This window comes from Sebastes umbrosus, chromosome 21 (genome assembly GCF_015220745.1).
Source record: "Sebastes umbrosus isolate fSebUmb1 chromosome 21, fSebUmb1.pri, whole genome shotgun sequence".
Classification (NCBI taxonomy): domain Eukaryota; kingdom Metazoa; phylum Chordata; class Actinopteri; order Perciformes; family Sebastidae; genus Sebastes; species Sebastes umbrosus.
The window spans coordinates 12989482-13012431 of record NC_051289.1 but is presented as its reverse complement, the minus strand read 5'-3'; the positions used below and the strand labels follow the sequence as shown (position 1 = coordinate 13012431).

The 22950-nt window shown below is 41.2% G+C and overlaps 1 protein-coding gene across 1 annotated transcript; it reads right to left on the bottom strand.

The window, feature by feature from the left end:
* Window positions 1-11439: 11439 nt before the first annotated feature.
* On the bottom strand, window positions 11440-18238 carry pi15a (peptidase inhibitor 15a). The gene is made up of 6 exons (XM_037756253.1): window positions 17917-18238; window positions 17451-17779; window positions 16438-16556; window positions 14842-14974; window positions 14624-14739; window positions 11440-13082 (listed from the first exon to the last, which is right to left on the bottom strand). Exons 2-6 carry the CDS (start codon window positions 17721-17723, stop codon window positions 12947-12949), a joined length of 777 nt encoding a protein of 258 aa, XP_037612181.1. The 5' UTR covers window positions 17724-17779; window positions 17917-18238; the 3' UTR covers window positions 11440-12946.
* Between the last annotated feature and the right edge of the window lie 4712 nt (window positions 18239-22950).

Sequence of the window (22950 nt, the reverse complement as noted above, 5' to 3'; positions counted from 1 at the left end):
CCACGCCTCTCCAAACGGCCCACACTAGCTCGTGCCAAGACCCTCCGCGCGCGCATCTGAGCTCGTGCGAGTGTATAGTAGTAGGCCTATGAGCAGAAAGTTAGTTTTTTTTCCTCCAATGTTGTACAAGTTAAACTCTAAAACGCAAAAATAAGCAATTCTGTTATATTCTTGCAGAGACTTTTTATAGTTTCCTGCACTCATATTGCACTTATTGGTCATGGTACTAAATCTTCAGTCTCTCATAATAATATCATCTTTTTTTATCTCAAGTATTATAATACTTCTGATGTTGGTATTTTATATTTGAATCATGTCATTCTTTTGTCAATGATTCATCCAACAGTACACTTAATTCTGTTATATTCTTGCAGAGATTTTTATAGTTTACTGCACTCATATTGCACCTATTGGTTATGGTACTAAATCTTCAGTCTATCATAATAATACAATCTTTTTTTATCTCAAGTGTTATAATAGTTATGATGTTGGTATTTTATATATGAATCCTGTCATTCCTTTGTCAATGATTCATCCAAACACTTAAAGCAGTATAGTGGGTAGCAAATGTGATGACATTTTTTATTAGAAAACGGTCACTATATCCTGACAGTATAGTGCATGAGACAGGTAATCTGAAAATAATCATGTGCCTCTGTGTCCTCCGGTGTGCTCCTGATGGCATCTGCAAGATTTCACAGACCGGAGGAAAACAACCAATCAGAGCCGAGCTGGAACCCTGACGTCTCTGAGCAGCTGTCAATCACTCGCAAACTCCGATCAAACTGTCAAACTAGGCAGCGCCGATCAAATATGAATCCATATTCTGTTACTGTAATGCTTATTTCTCGCCTCAACTGTTTTCAGAAACATCTTGTAGTGTACTGTTTAGCTGTAAAATGAGAAAGTTTGTGACCCGGCAGCCATGTTGAGATCAGTTGAGGATATACCAAGCACCGCCCACCAGCCGAAGCACTTGAATTACAATATGCTGAAAGGTTATTATGGGATTTTTTGCCCAAATGATGCCAAAAACATGCTCCCTACTGCAGGTTTAAAGGTTGTTGACTGTCTGCATGCCCTCTTACCTGGTAACATGGCTTTGGTCAAAAATACATTAACTTAAACCAGATCTTCCTCCTCTGTGGGGCCTGCCAGCAAAAGTGGCCCCATTCTCTTGACTCTAACTGTTCACAGGTGACTCCTTATGGGGGGATTAAAACACAAACCAACTCTCTGTTAATTCCAAACCCCGAACTTATCGTCACTGTTTCCCCTCCCGCTGCAAACACAGTGCGAATTCCATAATGGACACAGGCAGGTTTTGTCTTTTGTCATCTGGTCATTTTCTCTGGTTGCTGTGGCACATGTGGAAACAGTAGCTAATCACCAGGCAACTGTGTGTGTGTTTGCCCCCCTGTACAGACTTACTTTCCACAAAGGGGGGGACACAATCATCTTGTGTTTTACCTGACAGACATAATAAACTAAACGCTGGCCAAGCCGACATGTCTTTTTCAGTAAATCCCCCTTGTTACCATGACTCCCTGATGTTTTCATGTTTTTTGGGGGCCCATAGCCCTTACTCATCAGGTGAGTCAGGGACTGAATGGACAACTTCTGTCACCTAGTTATGGACGTATTTGAGTTCTGTAATTCATAATCTGTGAAAGAATAGGACACGCTATTGCACTCAAAACTCTACAATGCAGTCTACATTTTTTTAGAATTCTCCAGTCAGTGCACGTACTCATCTTTTAAGTAAAAGTACCAGTACCACAATGTGGAAATACCCCACTACAACTACAAATCCTTTATTCAAAATCCAAGAGAAAGTATCAAAATGTATATATTATTATTATGTGTATATGTATTTATTATATATTACAATATTAGGTCATTGATACTGATGTATCAATGTATTTTACTGTTGTAATTGGTTGAGGTGGAGCTAGTTTCAACTACTTTATGTACAGCTAGTTTAGTCCAGTGGTTCCCAACCTATGGTGTCGGGCCCCTCCACTGGGTCACAAGATAAACCTGAGAGGTCCTGAGACCTGAGTAATGCAGCAAAAGTGCCCTCTTGGATGCCCTAGATAAAACATGATACAGTGCTCTCTCTACGGTGCCCTTTCAGTGGAGAAAACATGACGAATTGCCCTCTTGGATGCCCCTATGATTGATAAAACATGATGCAGTGCCTTCTAAGGTGCCCTTTCAGTGGAGAAAACATGACGAATTGCCCTCTTGGATGCCCCTATGATAGATAAAACATGATACAGTGCCGTCTATGGTGCCCTTCCAGTAAAGAAAAGGAGATGCAGTGCACTAATGGGTGCCCTTAAAATGGAGAAAACGTGATGAAGTGCCATAGGCTGCCCTACATGCTAGAAAAGTTGCTCGCTGGTGCCCCGATTATTTATTCCACCCTTGCCCCCTCAGACAGCCTGAGTCCGCCACTGCCTCAAAATTTAGGTACAGTACTTGATGTACTTAGTTACATTCCACCACTGCCCTCAGTTAAGATGCACCAGATCAGTGAGCACTGAGCACTGTAGATTCACATAAAACCCTCTCTTCCAGGGCGCCTCTGCTGTCTAACCTACTTCTGTATGTGATACAAGAGCTCTCACATTGAGGACCCACCGCATTCTGAACTACCATAAACCCAGGGTTTACTGTCTGCTCCCCGGGTCAGTAGCAGGGGCCTCGGCCACAGCTCCAGCAGCGGCCCTCTCTCTGCGGTCAGACCCAGCAGGCCCCCCCACCCCTCTTACACCGCAGCTGAAATAGCAACGCTGTAACTCCCAGGAGGGAAGCACCACCGAAAACGCTCATTCATCTGCTATAGAATTAATGCTGCTCTACATTTAGATGTGTGTGTGTCTGACAGGGACGAAGAGTGTCTCTGTTTGACAGCAAGAGTGAGAGGTGAGGCAGCAAAGGAGTGACAGGGTGCATGTGTGTGTACACATGCCTTCATAATATAAATATATGAGTCAATACATAAAACATGCAATTATTTTAAACTCTCCAAATAAGCTTTATGAGCTTGGGATATGAAATGACTTTTATTACATTAAGGTTAAGACTGAAACACACAAAGACTGACTGTAAGAGCATTTCTCTGACCCTGACTATAAACTGCAACTGTGTGGATAAGGAAATATTTACCAACTGCTCAAGGATTTCTATGATTTACAATGTGGTAATTTAGGTCAAGCCATCTGTAACGGACAGACATTCTCTGATTAATGTTTATTACAATGCCTGCCAGTGAATATACACTATTTGTGCCTGCGGTAGAGCAATATAAATGATTTCGTGCTTGGAGTTCTTGTGTTAGCAGCCTTTCATGAGAGTCTCTCTCTCTTTTTTATTGCATCTATTGTTTTGTACTGCTTTCCTGCTGTGCTGTCCGTCTTAATATTTCACATTTTTGCTGCTTTCTGCTTGTCTTTCTCTCTCTGTTCTTGCTGCTCTTTCTATCTCACCCACACAGCCATTGTTAGGTCCAGATGCTTCATTCGGTACCTCCTCCATTCAGCATGTGGTCTTGCGAGAAACCCCATGAACCCAGCAGAATGCATCAGCTGTGCCAGACTCCATCGCATCCACACACAACAGTAGCCTCTGGACTCAACAGCAAAACCACACAAACACTGTCGAAGAACACTTTTTTGTTGGCCCACGTTTATCTGGCACGTTGCTCCCTAATGGTTCTGGTAGAGCTGGATTGAGGTTCGGAGCGTTGGAAACGGCGTCGGGGTGAGAATGGGAGTAAAGAGCATCAAGGTCACTTGGCAGACGTTCTACATCATTGCTTTTGTGACATTATCAGCAGTGTTCAGCAGAAGGCTGCCTCAGATATCTACTTCTGGTCAGCTTGGCTTAGTTTGTCTGCCTCTACCCTCTTGTGGTGAAGAGATGCCAATACATTTGTGAGGACTGAATACATTTTGACTCTATTTCATACAGTCTATGAATGTACTGTAAGTTGTTCTGTGTTTGGTTCCCAGGTGTTGCTGCAGAGTTGTATAAAGCAGTTCATACCACAACATTGAAAGCTCCCTGTTGTGTTAATGTTCACATTGTTCATTATTCAGTATACTTTACTTAAGTAAAAGTACAAATACCACATTGTTAAAGTACTCCATAACAAGTAAAAGTCCTGCAATCAAAGTTTCACTTAAAGGAACAGTGTGTAACATTTCGGGGGATCTATTAAAAGAAATAAAATATCATATTCATAACTGTTTTCATAAGAATTGTTGTGTTTTCGTTAGCTTAGAATATCTACATAGGGAGCAGGCTCTCTTCAGAGTCCGCCATGTTGCTCCACCATGTTTCTACAGTAGCCCAGAACAAACAAACCAAACACTGGCTCTAGCAAGTTACCTGAAGCCACCGTAGTTCTCCGACACACTTGCGAAAAAGTGGTAACGTGAGCCGCAGGGTGCAAAACCGTGGTGCCGCCAGCCGCTGTCTGACTTCCATTGCTCCTAAAGTAATGTTATTATGGTAAGGATGACCTCTGAACGAGGCGAACTGCATTACCACGGTTTTGCCCTCAGCAGCTCATGTTTACCACAAAGGGAGGAGTGAGCAGAGGGGTACTCAGTTGGTTCCAATCTGCAACCACACCACTAGATACCACCAAATCCTACACGTTGTACCTTTAAGTAAAATTACAGAAGTATCAAGTAAAACTACTCATTATCTGGAAAAATGTCCCCCATAAGTGTTTGATTATATTACTGAATTATTATTAGTGATGCTCTATTGTGTAAGTTGCATTTCACTGTTGTAGTTGGCAAAATGGAGCTAATTGTAGTTATTTCATAAACTGTTTGATAGTTCAATCTTGAACAATGCATCAAATTCTGTTTAACTTGATATTAAGTTGACCTTTGTGGGTAAAATCTTTCATTTTTGCTTATACCTGGACGTTGGTACTTTATGCCTCTTTCTTTCAACCCTCATGTAACACAATTTACCTGCCAGCCTTCTGTGTGGTTTAAGTGTGTGCACTTCTGTGTGTTTTTCACAGTGTCATCTGTCACAACTTGAAGATAACCTCTATGACATCTTCCATATGTTCCCCATATGCTTTGTAATCCATGAAATCTCTGTTATTTATCATTGTAACAGTGGATACAAGTTTTAAACATGATAACATTTGCTGCAGTCTGCAGTGTCATCATATGACAAACTTGTGTTTTCCCTCCTGAGCACTAGTGGCTTTTAATAGATTCAGACTAATAGCACACTGCTCACATAACCACCAGATGTCAGTGTCCTTCAACATACAATCAGCAGCTTGTAACCCTCAGACAGAATGCATCTCATGGAGGGGATCAGATTGGGAAGGAAAGAGAAAAACATAAAACTAATTCATGATGGCAAACTTTAATGTTTCAGCTTCCCCACTTTTCTACCACAAAAGCAACTCTTGGCATTTTCTTGCAAGACTGAGACACTTATCCATCTGATATCCCAGGCTATTGCATTAACATCTAGAGCCAAGAAAAAGACTTGGTAAACGGATCCGTAGGGGCACTGTGAGCTGCGATTTATGTCAGACTTTATGGAGCTTCCAATTAAGTAATTCTACCAGAAACTCCTATTACATTGTTGCTGTGTTTTGCTTATCTGTGCTGAATGTATGTATGAATGGATAGCTGCTTGTGGTGCAAACCAAGACATAATAATGCCCCATGTAGACTGTCTTCTGCAGAGAATGCAATATGATTATATGTGAACTGGTTTGCCACATAGGATGTCGAAACACGACTTCTTTGACAGAATACCCTATTAGAGGGAATCACATAATGCTACAAAGAGCACAAAGACATCACTGCACTATGAGCCAGTGTAAACATCAAAACCTCTGTGAGCTTGTTGACTGCAGGTATAAAAAAAAGAGTCCAAAGTGAAGGAGGAAAGCCCATCTGATTATGCAGCGCTTTCCCAGCGCTGTGCTTCTGACAGGACATTGATTTTGGCCCGCGGCTGCAGGATGTCGCTCGTCTGAAGTCCCCGCTAGGCCCCGCGAGGAGGCTAACGTGGCCCCGTCCAAGACAAAGACTACAGTAGGATATGGAGGGCAAACACAGAACACGGGCCACCTTCGCCTCGGTTTATGTTCTCAGACCGAACCAGAAGGGTCACGTCTAGTCTGTCATACTGTAGATTTATTCTTATAGCCACTGTGGCAGAGACAAACAGTGCCAGGGTCGACAGTATGTCATTACTTTTAATGTCAAAAATGAGGTGAATACAGACTATACAGTTTTATTACATAGCACCGACTTACGTCCTTCGTCGTAAAATGGAATATCTATGCTGAGGTATGCTCGATATGCTTTATTTATATTTTACTAGAGCATGTGAGGAGCTTACTTTGCCAAGGAAAAGTCACTAGACGAGAAAAGTGGCCATAACATAAACCAAAACGGTGTCTTATTTCATTGTGGCTGATGGATGAAGCATCAGCACGTTGCTAGCATAGGGAGGACATGTAAATTCAAACATGAAAGCCTTGGAGAAATGAAATATTTCCCGAAATGTTAAGGTGGCTCTCTCCTAAATAAACACCATCATAGACCAAAATAGACACCTGAGACACCGCAAATGATTTGTGTACCTAAAAAAACTTTATTTCTGACTCCTTGTTTGAAGTAAGGGCATCCGACTCAGAAGAAGAACGAGCCCTGCAGTTAACTCTGCTACCCCGAGAGATTTATGGTCGCAAAAGGGTTTTAACGTGTACACGCTAACATTTGAGGAGATCCCAAAACATGCTTCAAGTAGCTGACATCAGTCTCTGGAAAACACATATGTCAACATAGTCCCGCCTGACCTAAGCACATGTCAGAGTTAGGAATACAGCAAGTTTGCCTTAGTTTAAAAGTATATTCCAGATATCTGTGGATGTTTTCTGTGCAATATGTGAACATGTGTCCATAATAATGATGATTATAATGCAGGTAACATATATGTATTATCAAAATGTCTTCAATTAAATGTCCTGCAAATACATAAACATAATATGAATAATATCAAATAAGCATCCTGTTATTTTTTTCTTTTTCATCCAAATACCAAATAAATATGAATGAAATATCAATTTGTTGAGTTTGACACAGTGGGGTCTGAAAAGTGAAGCCAATGTAGGAGTGCCTTAAACTTGCATTTCTCTAATAGCCAGCAGGGGGCGACTCCTCTGGTTGCAAAAAGAAGTCTGATTGTATAGAAGTCTATGAGAAAATGAGCCTACTTCTCACTTGATTTATTACCTCAGTAAACATTGTAAACATGAGTTTATGGTCTCAATCTCTAGTTTCAAGTCTCCTTCAATACAGCAGGATGTTCATTTAGTAAATTATGGTCCCATTTAGAGTCAAATAGACCATAAAGCTTTGGGGCATTGCTACCTTGTGATTGACAGATCGTACCACGGCGTTGTCCAGTCTGGGAGTTGTCCGTGTTTTCGTCTTACAACTTTAACCCTTTCACAGTGTGTTTTCAGTTCATGAAAGTTAATTATAACGTTTTTGGTCGCCGAGAAATGTCTTATTAAGCGCTCGGTTGTACTTAGCTCCACCCTCTCGTGTCACTTCTGGTTGCAAATAACCAAGATGGCCAGGGCCAAAATGCCATACTCAAGGCTTCAAAACGGCAGTCCTCAAACCAATGGGTGACGCCACAGTCCACTTCTTATATACAGACTATGGTTTGACAGTTTTGACCTTGGAAACTGACAAAAAAAAGGTCCACTTACTGGCTTGTTCTGGAGCTTTCGACAGTATCACTTGGTCTTCATCAAATGGGGTTTGATCTGTTGACATGGAACTGCAACTGTTCCAATTATTCCAATGATTTTGACATTTTAGGACATGTGATACTGTGCAATATGGTCGAAAGCTGTGGAACAAGCAAGTAAGTGGACCTTGGTGTTGAGACTGCATTGTCTACTGCTGTTTCCAAGATCACAAATGAACTGTCAAGGTCAATTTCAAGACCTCAAAGTTCACAGAATAATGAGATGTTTCAATATAGCTTCATGACAACTCCATCTGCTGATGATGAACGGCGTGTGATGTGGTCAAAAGCTCCGGAACAAATGAGTAAGTGGGTCTTGAGTTGATATTGTTTTGTCAGGGTAATTTGTTATTTTGTGTGCTATACAGACATGACACTGATTTATCTATTCCAGCCTTCAGCAACCTAACACTGCTGCTCTTTTGTACATTGAGCATTAACTCCAATCTGATGTCCTCAAGCTGGGGTGATGGTGGTAGATTTTTGGGGAGGTTTGAGGACAGAGCGAGGCCTGGACCGGGCACTGGCTACATTTCCGATAGTCGAGCTGCAAGGGGAGCAAAATAAACACAGTTGTTTCGCTTCCAACAGAGACAGAAGAAAAAGAAAAAAAAATACAGTGAATTAGAAAGAAGTCTCTCCCAATATCTCCCTCGAGGCACAGAGAAGCCAAGTTTTCAACCATTCAGTGCTTGATGTCAGGGAGGGCAGAGAGGTTGTAGAGTACAGAGACGAGGAGAGGAGAGGAGAGGAGAAGAGAGGAGGTTTTCTACCAGCTGCACAACAAACATCAGCAAACCTCTAACGAGCTCCTTCCAAAAGATTTATCCCCCTTTCTCAGTATTGCACTCACTCAAAACTCTCTCTTTCATACTTCTCACGGTTATTGGAGTTGGATGACTGCTTGCACATTTTGGAAACCGATTCCCCCAGCCTCACCCTCTCCCCGTTAATAATCTATCGCCCTGCCGTGGTCCCTATGAAGTCTCCATCTTCTTTCCAAATAAACGTTTCACCACCTTCACACTTGAGGGAGGCGAAACTGTTTTAGCAATAACAGTTTATCTGACAGGTCAGTAATTCTCTTGTGTTATTAGGAAAAGTGGTGCACCTTCGGATGAGCTTACAGATGCGTCATCGCGGCCTCAGTAGGTGTTGGCACTGGCTGATAGCATAAGCCGGTTGAATGGGATTTATTGCTGCAGCAACTGGAGACTGAAAATCTGTTTCTTCTTCTCCCTGTCTTTCTGATTGTGTTTCTCTCTCCCTCCTCTTGGTCTTCAAGTGAGCTCATCAAAGATTTTATCCTTATTGCCCTCAGTTGGGTGAGGAATTCATGAAATAAAAGAACGATAAAGTACAATCAGACCAAGCAAAATTAAGGCAAACTACAAACGATAATTTTTCTGAAGTGAATGTATGTACTGTTTGCTCACCACTGATATTTTCAAATACAGCGTTTGAAATACAGATATCTGAAAGAAGCACACAAAGCAGTTAAAATGGAAGTGGTGAACAAAAGTTGAAGTGTCAATTTATGTGTGAGCGCTGAGTAAAATAGTTTAAATGAAGGTGTTGAAAGAAGTGAACATTCAGTTGAAGTTCAAGCACTGAAAGGAGCTGAAATGTCAGTTGAAGTGTAGGTGATAAATTGAGTTGGACGTGGAAGACCATTAGTGCCAGTTCAAGTCTATAAACAATAGATAGACAATGCCAGTTAAAGTGTTGAAATAAAAAATATGTATGAACAACGGAAGTTACAGTAGTAGAGCAGTAGAGTTGAAGTTTTTTGTTGAAACCTAAAAGGGCTTGAAGTGTCAGTGGTAAAAGCAGTTGATGTGTCATTTGTTAATAAAGAGATTAAAACGGTTGAAATGTCAGTTGATGTGTAACCACTGAAAGCAGTTGAATTATCATTTGAAGAGTAAGAGATGAAAGCAGTTGATGTGCAAGTATTGAAGACAGTTCAAGTGTGTGCACTGAAAGCTGTTGAAATAAATTGTTTATGAACAGTGGAAGTTGTATGAGTTACAATAAAAGAGCTGAAGTTTTTTTGTTGAAACCTGAAAGGGTTTGAAGTGTTAGTAGTAAAAGCAGTTGATGTGTCATTTGTAAAGAAAGAGATTAAAGCTGTTGAAATATCACTTTGTGTTACAGCTGAAAGCAGTGAATTATCATTTGAAAAGTAAAAGATGAAAGCAGTTGATGTGCAAGTGCTGAAGACAGTTCAAGTGTGTGCACTGAAAGCTGTTGAAATAAATTGTGCATGAATAATGGAAGTTAGTTTGAGTTAGAGTAGTAAGAGTACAGTGTATTTGGTTGAAATTTAGGTGAAGTGTAAGATCTGAAAGTAGTTGAAGTGTCAGCTGACATCGTGGTGGGTGGGTCAGTGAAAGTGTAAGTGATGAAATCTGTCATTTAAAAGTCTTCTTTACACTCCCGTTTGCAGGTGTTTTTTGTTCTTATCCCTGAACCATCAGAGGCTGCTTTCATCATAACCCAAATGCATCTCCTTAACTTTTGCTCTGCCCCTGCTGCTGATGGATAAGCCAGGTAAATGTCAGCAGCAGGTTGTCTAACTCATCATAGCATCTTGCTCCTCATCCCGCTGATGTGCCTTTTAAATATCCACCAATCATCTGTTTGGCTCCGGGTCAGGTATTTGCTCAGACAGAAGGGATTTTTCCCAAATGCATACTAATGTGTTCCTCGAAAACTCTCTGCTGATTGATTCCAGGGATTGTGCTGGTCTGCAGATTAAGCTATTTAATAGGAAGTGGTTTGAAAACCTCACGCTATGCAAAATTTAGCATGAAAACAGGAGGCATTGTATTCAAACCTGCCAAAGTGCATTGCGGTGCAGCCAACGTTTCAACCTGGAAAGATGTTTTCTGCAGTTTGCACTTTAACACAGATGTTTATTGTTGGTTTGGTAACTTGTTTGCTTTGTTGATTTCATGCATATAACTTCGATGCAGGCTGGCCAAGAACCATATCCTGCAATCCCAGCTGGAGAAAAAAGTAAATAACTGCAGCATCTGCCCAACACATCAGAACATTTATGGCTATGTTTGTCCCTACCTCTTACCAACTCTCTTGTCCATCATCCTCGGTACAAAAATGTAAAGCTGTAGAGCAAAAAAAATGTCAGTTTCTTAGTCTTCCCTTGCCCACATTTTGATTTAGTCTCTATGTATGGTGGTGGCACACATTTCTGCTTGTAGCATTCCACTCTCTCTCCCTCTGAGGTCAACGGTTTCATTGGACAAACTCAAACAAGAGGGTCCCCTGAAACGCTATCAGCTGTCTGTTCATTTGTGTAGACATGGACGGACGGGGCCAAAGTCAACGTCCTCTTATTAAGATTCAGATGTAGTCCAAGCATGTTTTCTCTTCTCCCTCACAGCCTTTGATATGCAGGATGTGGGACTTTGCAATGGCACAGTGAAGGCTAAGAATCAAAGAGCCGCATTGGCACTGTGGGCAGAAGCTCTAATCAATATCAGACATGAGGAAGGGCTCAGACAACACAGCCACAGACAATGGACAATGATACTGTTTTGGCCAGAGGCGAGGCATGGGTTGATTTGTACACAATTTAAAAAAAGGACACAATCAAAATAGACCATTTTATTACAAATACAAAACACAACAGGAAAAGCGCAGTTCATTGCATAAATAGCTTGTTGTTAATGTTGATTTAAATACAGTCAGTGCGGAAAATGTTCCTATTTTGTAATGCATTATTTCCCGATAAAGTTTGCATCAATGGCAACATTTTTTTTTGTATATGTCTACATTACACCCATGTGCCACTCAGAAACTGTCCCGATTTGAAAAAAGAAATTCTGATACATGTTTGTCAAAGTTAAACATGTTGAGGCATTTGCTTGCCAATATTATGCTATAGTGCTTAGTTCTTAGGAATGTACCAAGTAAATTTCCTTCAACATTATAAAAGTTGACATGCAAATGAACCATATTCAGTACTTTTTAATTGTTCAGATATATTTACAACCCTTTTACAAAACAATAAAAAAATTCATATCAATTAAATATTTTTCCCCATATAAAAATGAATAACTTACAGTATATTTGTTTTAGGATAGTCAAGGTATAATGATTATCTACATGTACAAAAAAATACGAATTTCCTGGTATTTTGGAAATATAGAAAAAAATTAAGGTGCACTTGAGTGCCTAACTCCAAAAAACCAACTACATCAGTGATCATAACAAAATATAAACAATGGATTTGTCCAATATATCAATATATTGGTATATAATATACCAATATACCGTGTACAAATGTGATTATAAAATAGATATGTGGGTCAGATTTCTTGTATGTGCTCTCTTTAGCTTAAATATCAAATGAAATATGAATGAAACCTGTGAAACCAATCAGTGCAGATTAAAACTGCAAATGCAAAATGTGTAAATGTTGAAACAAACAGGGCTTTTGACAACAGAGGCATCATCTATGCTATTCAAATAAAGACCTCTTAATCTGACTGATGTATTATTCTTTTTGTCATATATTTTCAGTTTACAGTAAGTGCACTTTTCTCAACAAACTATTGCCAATTTGTTGCAGGACACGAATGGAAATTGCAATAGACTTGAAGTTTGTTGCACCTACAGGAGCTACAAAGTTGACACTGACAGTGTAGGTTTTACCCTCTGAGGTCAAAAGCTTCCATCTTCATATCACAACATTCCTGTGAAGGCAGAGCACACAACATGAAGGTGTGATGCCCTGTAGCACCAAAGTGAGCAGGTATGAGCAGCTATGATCTGGTTACGTCCTTAATTACCGCATTATCAATGGTGAACTAACACAATGAAATATGCAGCACCACATACAGTATGTTCAAGGACCCATTATACACATAAATTATAATTCATCAATTAAAATAGCCATGTAAAAAAAAATCATTTACAGTTTATGTACAAGTCATCAAAATTGTCTGCTGCCTTCAAATGTATGTTTTGTGTCTTTAAATAAGCCCATATATACAAAATAGTGTGGTCCACGACTTTTGTGCAAATCCTTACGGGATTGAAATAATGTCTCTGTGGTACTGTAGGTTGTCAGCATAATGTCGAGAGGAAATAGTGTTTATTTGAACCAGTGCAGGTAGTTTGTCTTGAGAGCGGGAAAGCACATGTTGTTGCTGCAGGAGCCCCCGTAGCTGGGAGGACAGGCGGAGCATGGCACGCCTACTTTGTAGGGAGCCTCTCCGATCCAGTTACCCCTACGAGACAGAAAACATGTACAGTGTCAATGGAGTTAGGGACAACCATAGAGCTTTTCAGAATAAAATTTGAACTTGAATCAGTTTAGCTTTCCTGTCTAAAAATGCCTAAAATGCAGCAGTAAAAGATGATGAATGAATGAATGTGGACTGTCAAGATAGTTATGGTACATGTCCAAAGGATCCGTCCATTCCAGGCTTCCCATTCATTGTCTATGTAATGCATTCTGGTAGCGTAGCGTTGCATTTCGAGAAAAGGTTGAGAAGGTCACGTTGGCCACTCCTCATTTGCATAAAGTTGAGGTCTAGGTTACTTTATGCAAATCAGGGGCAACTCGCTGCCTCTGGAAACTCCCGAAAAACTTTGAAACTAACCATTGTCGATCTAAAATGAAGACGGATTCCGCAACTGCATGGCTTATTTCAAAAACATTTTCAAAAACACCATTGCGTTGGACGTTTTTCTTAATATAAGAGAACAAAATTTCCAAACGAGCCACCATGTTGGTTTCAGTTTGAAAGCTGGGAGCAGCAGCCCACAAGTGAAAGTGTTCGTCCAATTAGGTGCCTAGCGCCTACTGGCAGCCCATCAAGCGTCCAATGCTGGAAAGCGAGGCGATCCCTCACGTCCAAAACGCCCTTGTGGACACGTACCATTATTCTCAAGAATACATTAGGGGAACTGTTTATTGTCAGTTTCAAAGAGGAAAATATTGATGTTCATTCTTTCCATTGGAAACAGGAGTTGACAAAACTTAATGTCATCTTAATGTCCATTTAGTAGCTATTCTGGAGTTTTCACTCATAACACGTGATCTTCATCTGAAGATAAAGTTTTTCCCAGTTTTTCCAAAAAGGCCTTACTTAAAAAATAAATACATTTAAACATCTTGAATCCAATGACAAACTGTCATTATCTGCTGATGAAGATCATGTGATGCGATCGAAAGCTTCAGAACGGCTACCAAATGACCTTTGAGATGATATAAAATAATGTCATAATGAGATTGTTTTGTCAAGAGCAGAATATCACACCTGCACTTTGTGAGCAAAAGACACCTTGTAGGACGATGTGTAAATAGAAACCAGTTAAATTACATCTTGAAACCAGCCAGATTGAAGATGTCAGTGCCAGCTAGTGTTGTTGCAGCCTGAAAAAACGGAGGTCATGTTTTCAATTGGCAAACTAAAATAGGTCATTGAGCCTGTTACTCTTACATATGTCTCAAACCAGTGGGATTAAAGCACCAAGGTCACAAGTCAGTCACAAGTCCACTCAGGCTTTGATTCTTGGAATTTTTAAGAGAATTTTTTCTCCTGTTTCGTGGCTCTCCGAAGCTTTGGTAATGCGGTTCACAGGCTTGTATCGAGGTTATCTGAACCACCCGGCGACATGGGTGGCATTTCACAACTCGCCGCAGAACAGAGCCGTCTGTGTCGGGATTAAGCCTGCCGTCACCCTGTCGTCATCAGGTTAACAGGTTCTTTAGAATTAACAGGCTTCCTTACAGCATGTGCAGTTAACACTACACAAGACTTACTTGGGTGAGTAGTTGCAAACTAAATACGTCGCCCGTTTCCAGACTGAGCCCCACACGTTCATATTATGGCACGTGTGAACAGCGCAGCCTACTTTGTTGGACGTTGCCCACACCATCTGCAGAAAAAAGACAGACAAATAACGCTATTGTTACACCAGTTTGACAGTGTTACATGTAATACTGAGTGTTACCTGCAATACTGAGTGTTGTCTTTGTACCTGTGTATAATGGGTACACATGGGCCCATAGCATCTGAGAGGGCATCGAGGGTTACAGTCACGGGGGTATGGGAAAGAGTAATCTTTGACCTCGTCGTACCACGGCTTCACCAGCTGGAGGATGGATCGATAGCTGTGAACAGAAGACAGACATGTTCAGTGAACTACAATGTACATGTCACAACTAGACGGACCTTATGATTATGTCTGATTTGTCAATAATCAATATATTTTAAAGTTTTTGGGTCCTCTTCACAGAGTCCGCCATGTTGCTCCGCCATGTTTCTACAGTAGCCCAGAACGGAAATACCAAACACTGGCTCTAGAGAGAGCCTTTCATGTTTTTACGTTACCTCGAAGGCCACCGTAGTTCTCCAACACGCTTGTGAAACTGCGGTAACGTGAGCTGCAGAGTGCAAAACCATGGTACTGTGGTACCGCCAGCCACCGTCTGACTTCCGTTGCTCCTGAAGTAGTGTAATTATGGTAAAGGTGGCCTCTGGGCGAGGCGAACAGCGTCACCACAGTTTTGCACTCAGCGGCTCACATTACCGTAGTCTTGGAAAGTGAGGAGTGAGCAGAGGGGTACTCAGGTGGTTGCGATCTGCAACCGCACCACTAGATGCCGCCAAATCCTAAACACTGTACCTTTAACAGCAAGCAATTTCAATGTCATTTACGGTGTTTCAGGACATGCATTGTCACATTGTGGCCTGTGAGTTACCACGAATGGTTGTTGTTATGGTGTTGAGAACATCTGCTACATTTTTTTAAGCCACTCCGACCACAATAACAATGAAATGACCGGAGGTTCAGAAATACAATATACACTGTAGTATCAAATCCTCAAGATTGACAAATTGGCCACATTTCGTCATATCAACAAGGATCATTTGAAGATGCGCCAGAGCTTCAGAGTTTGCAGCCAAATGGCAACAATTTGAATACTTGACAGTGATTGAATTCTCGTGATTTTTTTCACAACAGCTTATTTCTAAGATATCCCAACAGAAAATGAACAAAGTGCAATCCATTTTCGTGAGAGGGACATTCAGTGACTTCCAATTAACAGAAAAGTTATAAGTTAAACTACATAAACGTATCGATTCTACATTATTTTCTGCAAGTCAACACAATGGTATTACTATTTCCGATCTAGTAGTTTTTTTTAGGACATAACCTTACTATAGAACTCGCTGGGCGAGTCACAAGGAATAAGCTGTATTCCCTTGAGTCTCATGTTGTTCCTCAATAAAATCTCAAAGTGTAGGAACACGTGAAGGTGCCCTGTGTTTCCAAATGGAAAATCAAGACCCACTAAAGGGATGCGCCTTTGTCCTCAGGGGTCATGGCTGAAAACACAACTTCTGTTTATCTGAAGGGTCACAGGAGCATTCCTCAAGCAGTCACCGGGTCACAGTGTAAAAACCTTTAGGAGAGAGAAGAAGGGGGCGGCAAGGCAACGACCATGACTGCCGAGAGAGAGAGAGAGAGAGAGAGAGAGAGAGAGAGAGAGAGAGAGTGAGAGAGAGAGAGTCCTCCCTGAGAGGAGCAGCAGATGTCGGGGAGGGGGGTGGGAGGTCAAAGGTCACTCACCGTCCTGTCCTGACGGAAAGGTTTTGACCCAGGAACCTGAGGAGGTGAGGTGGCCCGTGCTCCCACATGCAGGCGTGAGCCCAGTCCTCAGCCGTCTTAGCCAGGGTGTCGTCCCACACCTAAAACACACAGCATGGACATGGTGGGAAACGTGGAAACCCCTTACATAACATCAAACACTAGATCTTCATTCAGCAGTGAGACGTGAGATAAGAGTTCATAGCACTGTTACAGGTGTTGCCATGGCAGGACGCAAAAGTCATCCATCATATCAGTTACATAAGCGGAGAGAAGTTAGTTGCCCAGTAACTCTTTCATCTCTTGAATAGACGGGGGAGTTGGATAGCATCGGTTTGAGAATATACCCAAACTTGTCAACAGCCACTCGTGTATGGTTTCATTGAGAATGGATTGTGAGTGGAGAAACGAGGAGACTTCCTCCTATTACTTCATTCTACAGTCAAGGGAAGAGTCGCTTTCATTGCATGTGCTATAACTATAAAGGATGGAGATGCTGCCAATTTAAAAAATGGAAACATGTCAGCTCAGTTGCTACGTTCGGCCAAAACAGTTGCTGGAACAACCTTTCAAAGTAAAATGAGCATATACTTTCATTTTATTTTGTAGCTGAAACTATGATGAAATTAAAAGTCAGATTTTGGACTTTGCCATCAAGTGGCCACTACTGCTCTCTCTATATTACACTGCCAGCAGGCTACTGGTACCATACATGACCCTTCCACTTCCTTTGGAAGTGACTACTTTGGTGGTCTCCTGCAGTGCAATCTGCTCAACAGCTGAAGGTGCCAAAGAAACTTCCTTACAAAACCACAGCTATTAAAATCACATTTCCTATGACAAATTATTTTACCTAATGCATGCACTTTGGTCACTAGCACATGCATATCATAATAAAACATAAGGAAATACAGTACTTGGCTGCAGGAATATCATGCATTGAGTTGAAATACAGGCACACTGATAAATAAAAATGAATGAAAAGCTTTACTTACCATGTATTCCATGTTGGATGCTGGAGGGAACACCTTCCCTCTTACTTTGTTGTGGTAGTCAAGGATGGCCAGCATGTCGTTCTGACTGATGTAACGCTTCCTCCTGCTTTTAGATAGAGTCGTGGTATCTGTTCCGGAGCTTTGCGCTGATGCGCCAAGACTGGTGAAATTGGCGGCTGGAGAGGACGCGCAGATAGTCGTTGCCAGTGCACTTGCTCCTCCGCAAGATATGCACAGAAGTATGAAGTCTATGAGAAATAACTGAGGTTTCATGATTGTTTTTTTTTAGGAAAACTGCAGATAGAATACCCAGTACGTCTTGGAGAGATCTGAAAAGAGGAACAAGAACTTAAAAGTGTTGCCCCTGGTGCGCACAAATAAGATGCATTATTAAACCAAGCTTCAAACCAATACACAGCAGAAATACCAGTGTACATTCCTCCACACAATCTTTTTGGTTACCTACCTTTTCTTCCTTGTGCCTGCGTTGCCAAGGCTGTGTCACCTCCAAAGCCTCAGTAATGGATTGAGGAGAGAGAGAGAGAGAGAGGGAGGGAGCTTTTTTGAGCTTTGCAAACTTTGTGAGTGCTTCAGGAGAATCTGTCTTTTGGGGGTTTATATAGGCTATTGCAGCAGTGGACGATGATGGAAGTGCGCCTGCCTCTGAAGATAGACGCACAGCCCCTCTTTGTCACCTGAAACACAGCATATGTTTGCGTTTTCCCTGACCCATTCCTGGCAAACTGTTGCTCAATTTCACCAGGACATCTGCGTCAGGTTTGCACATGCATGCTGCAGGATGTGGAAGGATAACATTTGATTAATGGAGTACAACCAAGGTGGATAGAGCATATTAAAGGTCCCATATTATGCTCATTTTCAGGTTCATACTTGTATTTTGTGTATCTACTAAAAACATGTTTACATGCTGTAATGTTAAAAAAAACAACTTTATTTTCCTCATACTGTCAGCCTGAATATGCCTATATTTACCCTCCGTCTGAAACGCTCCGTTTTAGCGCATTTTTTAATGGAATTGCAACAGAATTGCGTTGCTAGGAAACAGCTTGGGTCCATGTGTACTTCCTGTCAGCTGAGGACATTCACATTGCACTGCAACCAGGAAATAAACTGGGACATATTTAGAATGTTTACATTTCAATCTGTGTCAAGGGTCTAAATATTGTATATTTGTGACATCACGAATGGACAGAAATTCTGACGGCTTGTTTCAAATGCAGAGTTTCTGAATACGGGCTGTGTGTATTTCCCTGTGGATTGAGCGTTTTGATACTTTCACAGTATTTATATAGGATTTAAGCCTGCTTTATAATAAAAAAAACATGAAAATCTCACTTTTTTATAATATGGGACCTTTAAGTGACATTTAATGACTTTTTCTGGGTCCTAAAAAAGTGAATCTATCATGTATGTTGTTGGTGTGAAGTATTCTGCTAATATGGATGTGATTTATGTCAATATTTGAAATGTTATCTTTAAATATGAACCCTCAATGTCACAATATTTATTGGATTGACTTGACTGAAGGTGTTTGTCACATCAGCTCCATGTGCAGGTGATGAAATTTGCACTTCCCACCAGCTCCACTGGTTACCCGCACAGGACATCCACATAAACTCATGGGTGGGAGGAAGCCAGCAGTTTTATGTGTCACTATCCATGTGTCCTATCAGTCTTCTTTGTCGTATTCAGTACAACTATAAAGATTACACTTGTTCAGTGTGTGGCTCCAGCTGTGCGGTTTGCCAGGGCAGATGCAGAACCAAGAAGAAGGGGAGAAGAAAAAAACCCTCTGCAGGTCATCATTTTCATTGGCAGCTGGTGAACAAATTAAAGAAACGTGACGCAGGAACAATTTTCCTCCCCCTTTTTTTTTCTTCTCTCTCCCTCTCTTTCCCTCCTGCTCCCCTCTTGTTGTCTACGACTGGTGCTTTCCCAAAAAACCTTCTTGGAAGTGATGGACTTTTCAGGTGCTGGAACTGGTTGGAAGAGATATATCACTCAAGAGTGCAAAGATTTTCTCCTCCGTTTCACTCCATCCATACATTTTTCAGCTCCCACTCTCCACCGCTTCTTCAACAGACTGGAAGGTTTCACTGGGATGGAAAGTTGTTTGATAAATCATGACAGATTAGTTGCGTATATGTACTTCCTATTGACCTGATCCAGGGCTTTGGACACTTGGCAGAATGTCTTGAATTTTAACAGCATAAAACTTAAAATATTTAATGGTATTGGAGATGTGATAGACTCTCAGCTATCCCTGAGTGAACTCTGAATACTTGTAGTGAAAGATAAGAGTTGAGCGTAACAACTATTGGGCATACATTTTGGGAAAAAAACTGCTTTTCATTATATTTTAAAGCTTTTATCACTAAAAAAGCTTGAAAATATCACTACATGTATTTAATCCCTGAAATATATTTTGATGTGATTTTCTTTTTTCTTGTTATGACTATGCACTCATCACATCTGCACAGTATTTTGCCTCATCCTCTCATCTGGTATCAATAGTCAGGCCACTCTCCGGCCAGCAGGGCCCGCCGGCCAAAGATTCTGATCGACACTATCCCCGGGTTTATAGCCATATCATGGTCCATATTATCAGATTATCTTAACATACACCTGTTTCTCAGCATTTCACACTATCTTTATGTGTATTTGGCCATAGGCTTCTGATACAAGACTGAACAGTGAAGTCAAAAGTTTAGTTTCATTGTGGAAAAAGCCGGATTTAATAGAATACTGTACTTCCACTGTATGTCTTTCTCTCCCACACACACACAGTTTCTTCACATGCAGTCTCCTCAAGGCACCCAGATGATATTCCCTCATTCTCAGAGTGCTGGTGCTTGTTTGCGGATGTGAACCCAGTGACTTCGAGACCGGCCGAAGCATTATTATCATATTATCAGGGTAATTAGGGCATTATTTGGGGGCACATGCTGCGATGAGGGGGCTTTGGGGTCTGTTTTGGAAAGGCATTCTTTTTCAGACAGAGCATTTATTTACCTACAATATATTGTTCCAAGTTTCCCCCATGCTTCCCCCCTCTGCGGAGGCCTCTCGAAGCCCAGTGTCGATGCCAGTACAGCAGAGAGAATGAGGTGCAGTGGTGAGCAAGAGGGAAAGAAAGCAAGAAAGAGGAATATAGCATGGGAGACAATAGACAGATTCAACACGTTTTGCATTAGTTAGATGCATCCAATCAAGGCAGAAGAATCCAAAACTGAAAGATTTTGAATTTGCATCACGTGTATTTGTGCAGTAAATCCAAGAGCAAAACAACTAATCATCTGTTTTCCATGCAAGTTAAAGCAAATAATTGTTATTGGACAGCTTTTGACCCAGGTCTTGGAGCATGGTAACCTGACCTGGACAACTCAATAAGTAACTAAATCTCCTCTAAGGATGGCTCCTCTCCTCCCTCTTTCCACTATTCCAGCAATCAAAGCAGTAAAATGCTGTAGACTCCAGCTCAGCTGTGCACTCCACCCAAGGCTATTGTTACCGCTCTGGCAGAATCCACGGCTCATGGGAAAGTCACTAACAGATCGGCAGCATGTGAATGGATGAAAGAAAAAAAAATAGAGGTCTAATGTGACTTCTTGAAAACTTAGAAGAAGTTTGAAAGATGAGGTAGTAAACTGTGGTTCACGTTGTTCACAGGGTGGTCGTGGTGGTTTGTACTTGGACGTGAATTTATTCTGTGACTTTATATATGTGATTTAAAGGAGCGGCTCGACATTTTTGGGAAAAAGGCTTATTTGCTTTTTTGCTAAGAGTTAGATGAGAAGACGCCACTCTCAGACCAGTGGGCAACCTTCGGGTCTGAAAGGTGAAGCCAATGCGGAAGTGCTTGAAACTTGCATTCTTTTTAATAGCGACTCCTCTGGTTGCAAAAAGAAGTCTGATTGTATAGAAGTATATGAGAAAATGACCCTACTTCTCACTTGATATATTACCTCAGTAAACATTGTAAATTTATGGTCTCCTCTTCAATACAGCATGATGATCATTTTGTACATTATGGTCCCATTTAGAGTAAAATAGACAATAAAGCAGGGTATGCTTTAGGGCGTGGCTACCTTGTGATTGACAAGTCGCAACCACACCGTTGTTCGGTCTGGGTGTTGGCCGTGTGTTCCTCTGAAAACATTAACCCTTTCACAGTGTGATTTCAGTTCATGAAAGTTAATTGTAAAATTTTGGTTGCCTAGAAATGTCTTATAAAGCGTTCAGTTGTACTCCACCCTCTGGTTTCACTTCTGGTTGCAAAAAAACCAAGATGGCGATGGCCAAATTGTCAAACTCGAGGCTTCAAAACAGCTGTCCAGAAACCAATGGCAAACTCTCGACAAGGAATCAAATCATATTTCCCAAACTGTCGGACTGCTCTTTTAACCAGCCATTCCAAGTACTTACTACTAACTGTATATTGGCTTTTTGAAAGCCATTTGTATTGGGGGAGCTGGGAAGTTGTTATGTCATGAGCTGGTTTTTGTTGGCCGGGGGGCAAAAAGAAAAAGTGACATTTCAAGAGTGGTTTACATTGGTCAGAAGCCCAGTCGTCTCTAACTTCAAGCTGTCCAGGCTGCTTTCTTCCACACACAGCTGTTAAACATTGTATCAGTGGAATATGCAGTTACATAGCAAATACTGTATGTTTCACACAGTCCGCTAACTTACGACGGGGCGAAGGCTTGTTGACAGTGAAAAAACCCTGCGGGTGAGAAAGCTTCAACCCTGTGTCCCCGTCTGAAGTCCAGGGTGGATTATTACTCCTCCCTTGTCCAAAGAGTAACAAGCACAGTAATTAAGTCAATAAATATCTAGGTCTTCTGATCAAAGCGTGCCCTTGCCGAACTTCAATTTGATTCAAAATTAAATTCCTGCTGTGTTTTGACTGTATATACACCAAGGTGCTAATATAACATCATGAGAAAATTATTTTTCTTCGTAGAATCCAACTGGCAAGAGACTGGCTGCGATGCCAGCTGATACTGTAACTACAGTACTTACTGCTGAAAGATCACCCAATATAACGCAAAGTCACATTGTGTTGTATTTACCGAACAGCGACCTCTGCAAACATGACCATAGAGAATCTGTTCCAGACGGGATGTTTCCCCCTGTTGTCTAGATACAAGTCTGGCTGTTGTTTGGCAGCTCAGAGGAATCTAAGGTGACTTTGTCCTCAACCTCGGTCACAGGGAGGAAACAGACTATAAAGACCATTAAGGGACGAGTAAACAGCAAATGACAGTGAGAACAATTGAGGTTCAGCAGAATTCAAATATGTTTCCACATGATGATAAATACTAGAAGATGACAACAAGGGAAAAATACAAAACTAGCAAGTTGCTGCACCATAAGTTTTATGCAAGGGCCTGTAAAGTGCTTCAAACAATCTTAACAAACATTAAGTCACCAGAACATACACAATTAAACACCCATTTTCCCCCGAAACACTGTTTAA

Bases quoted from the DNA above. Each gene is read 5' to 3' on its own strand.
- pi15a (XM_037756253.1), bottom strand. From the start codon at position 17,723: ATGAAACCTCAGTTATTTCTCATAGACTTCATACTTCTGTGCATATCT. The intron at 14,975-16,437 runs GTGAGTGACCTT...TTCTGTTCACAG, and splicing joins CTTTCCGTCAGGACAGGACG to CTATCGATCCATCCTCCAGC. The intron at 13,083-14,623 runs GTAAGTCTTGTG...TCTGTCTCGTAG, and splicing joins GTTTGCAACTACTCACCCAA to GGGTAACTGGATCGGAGAGG.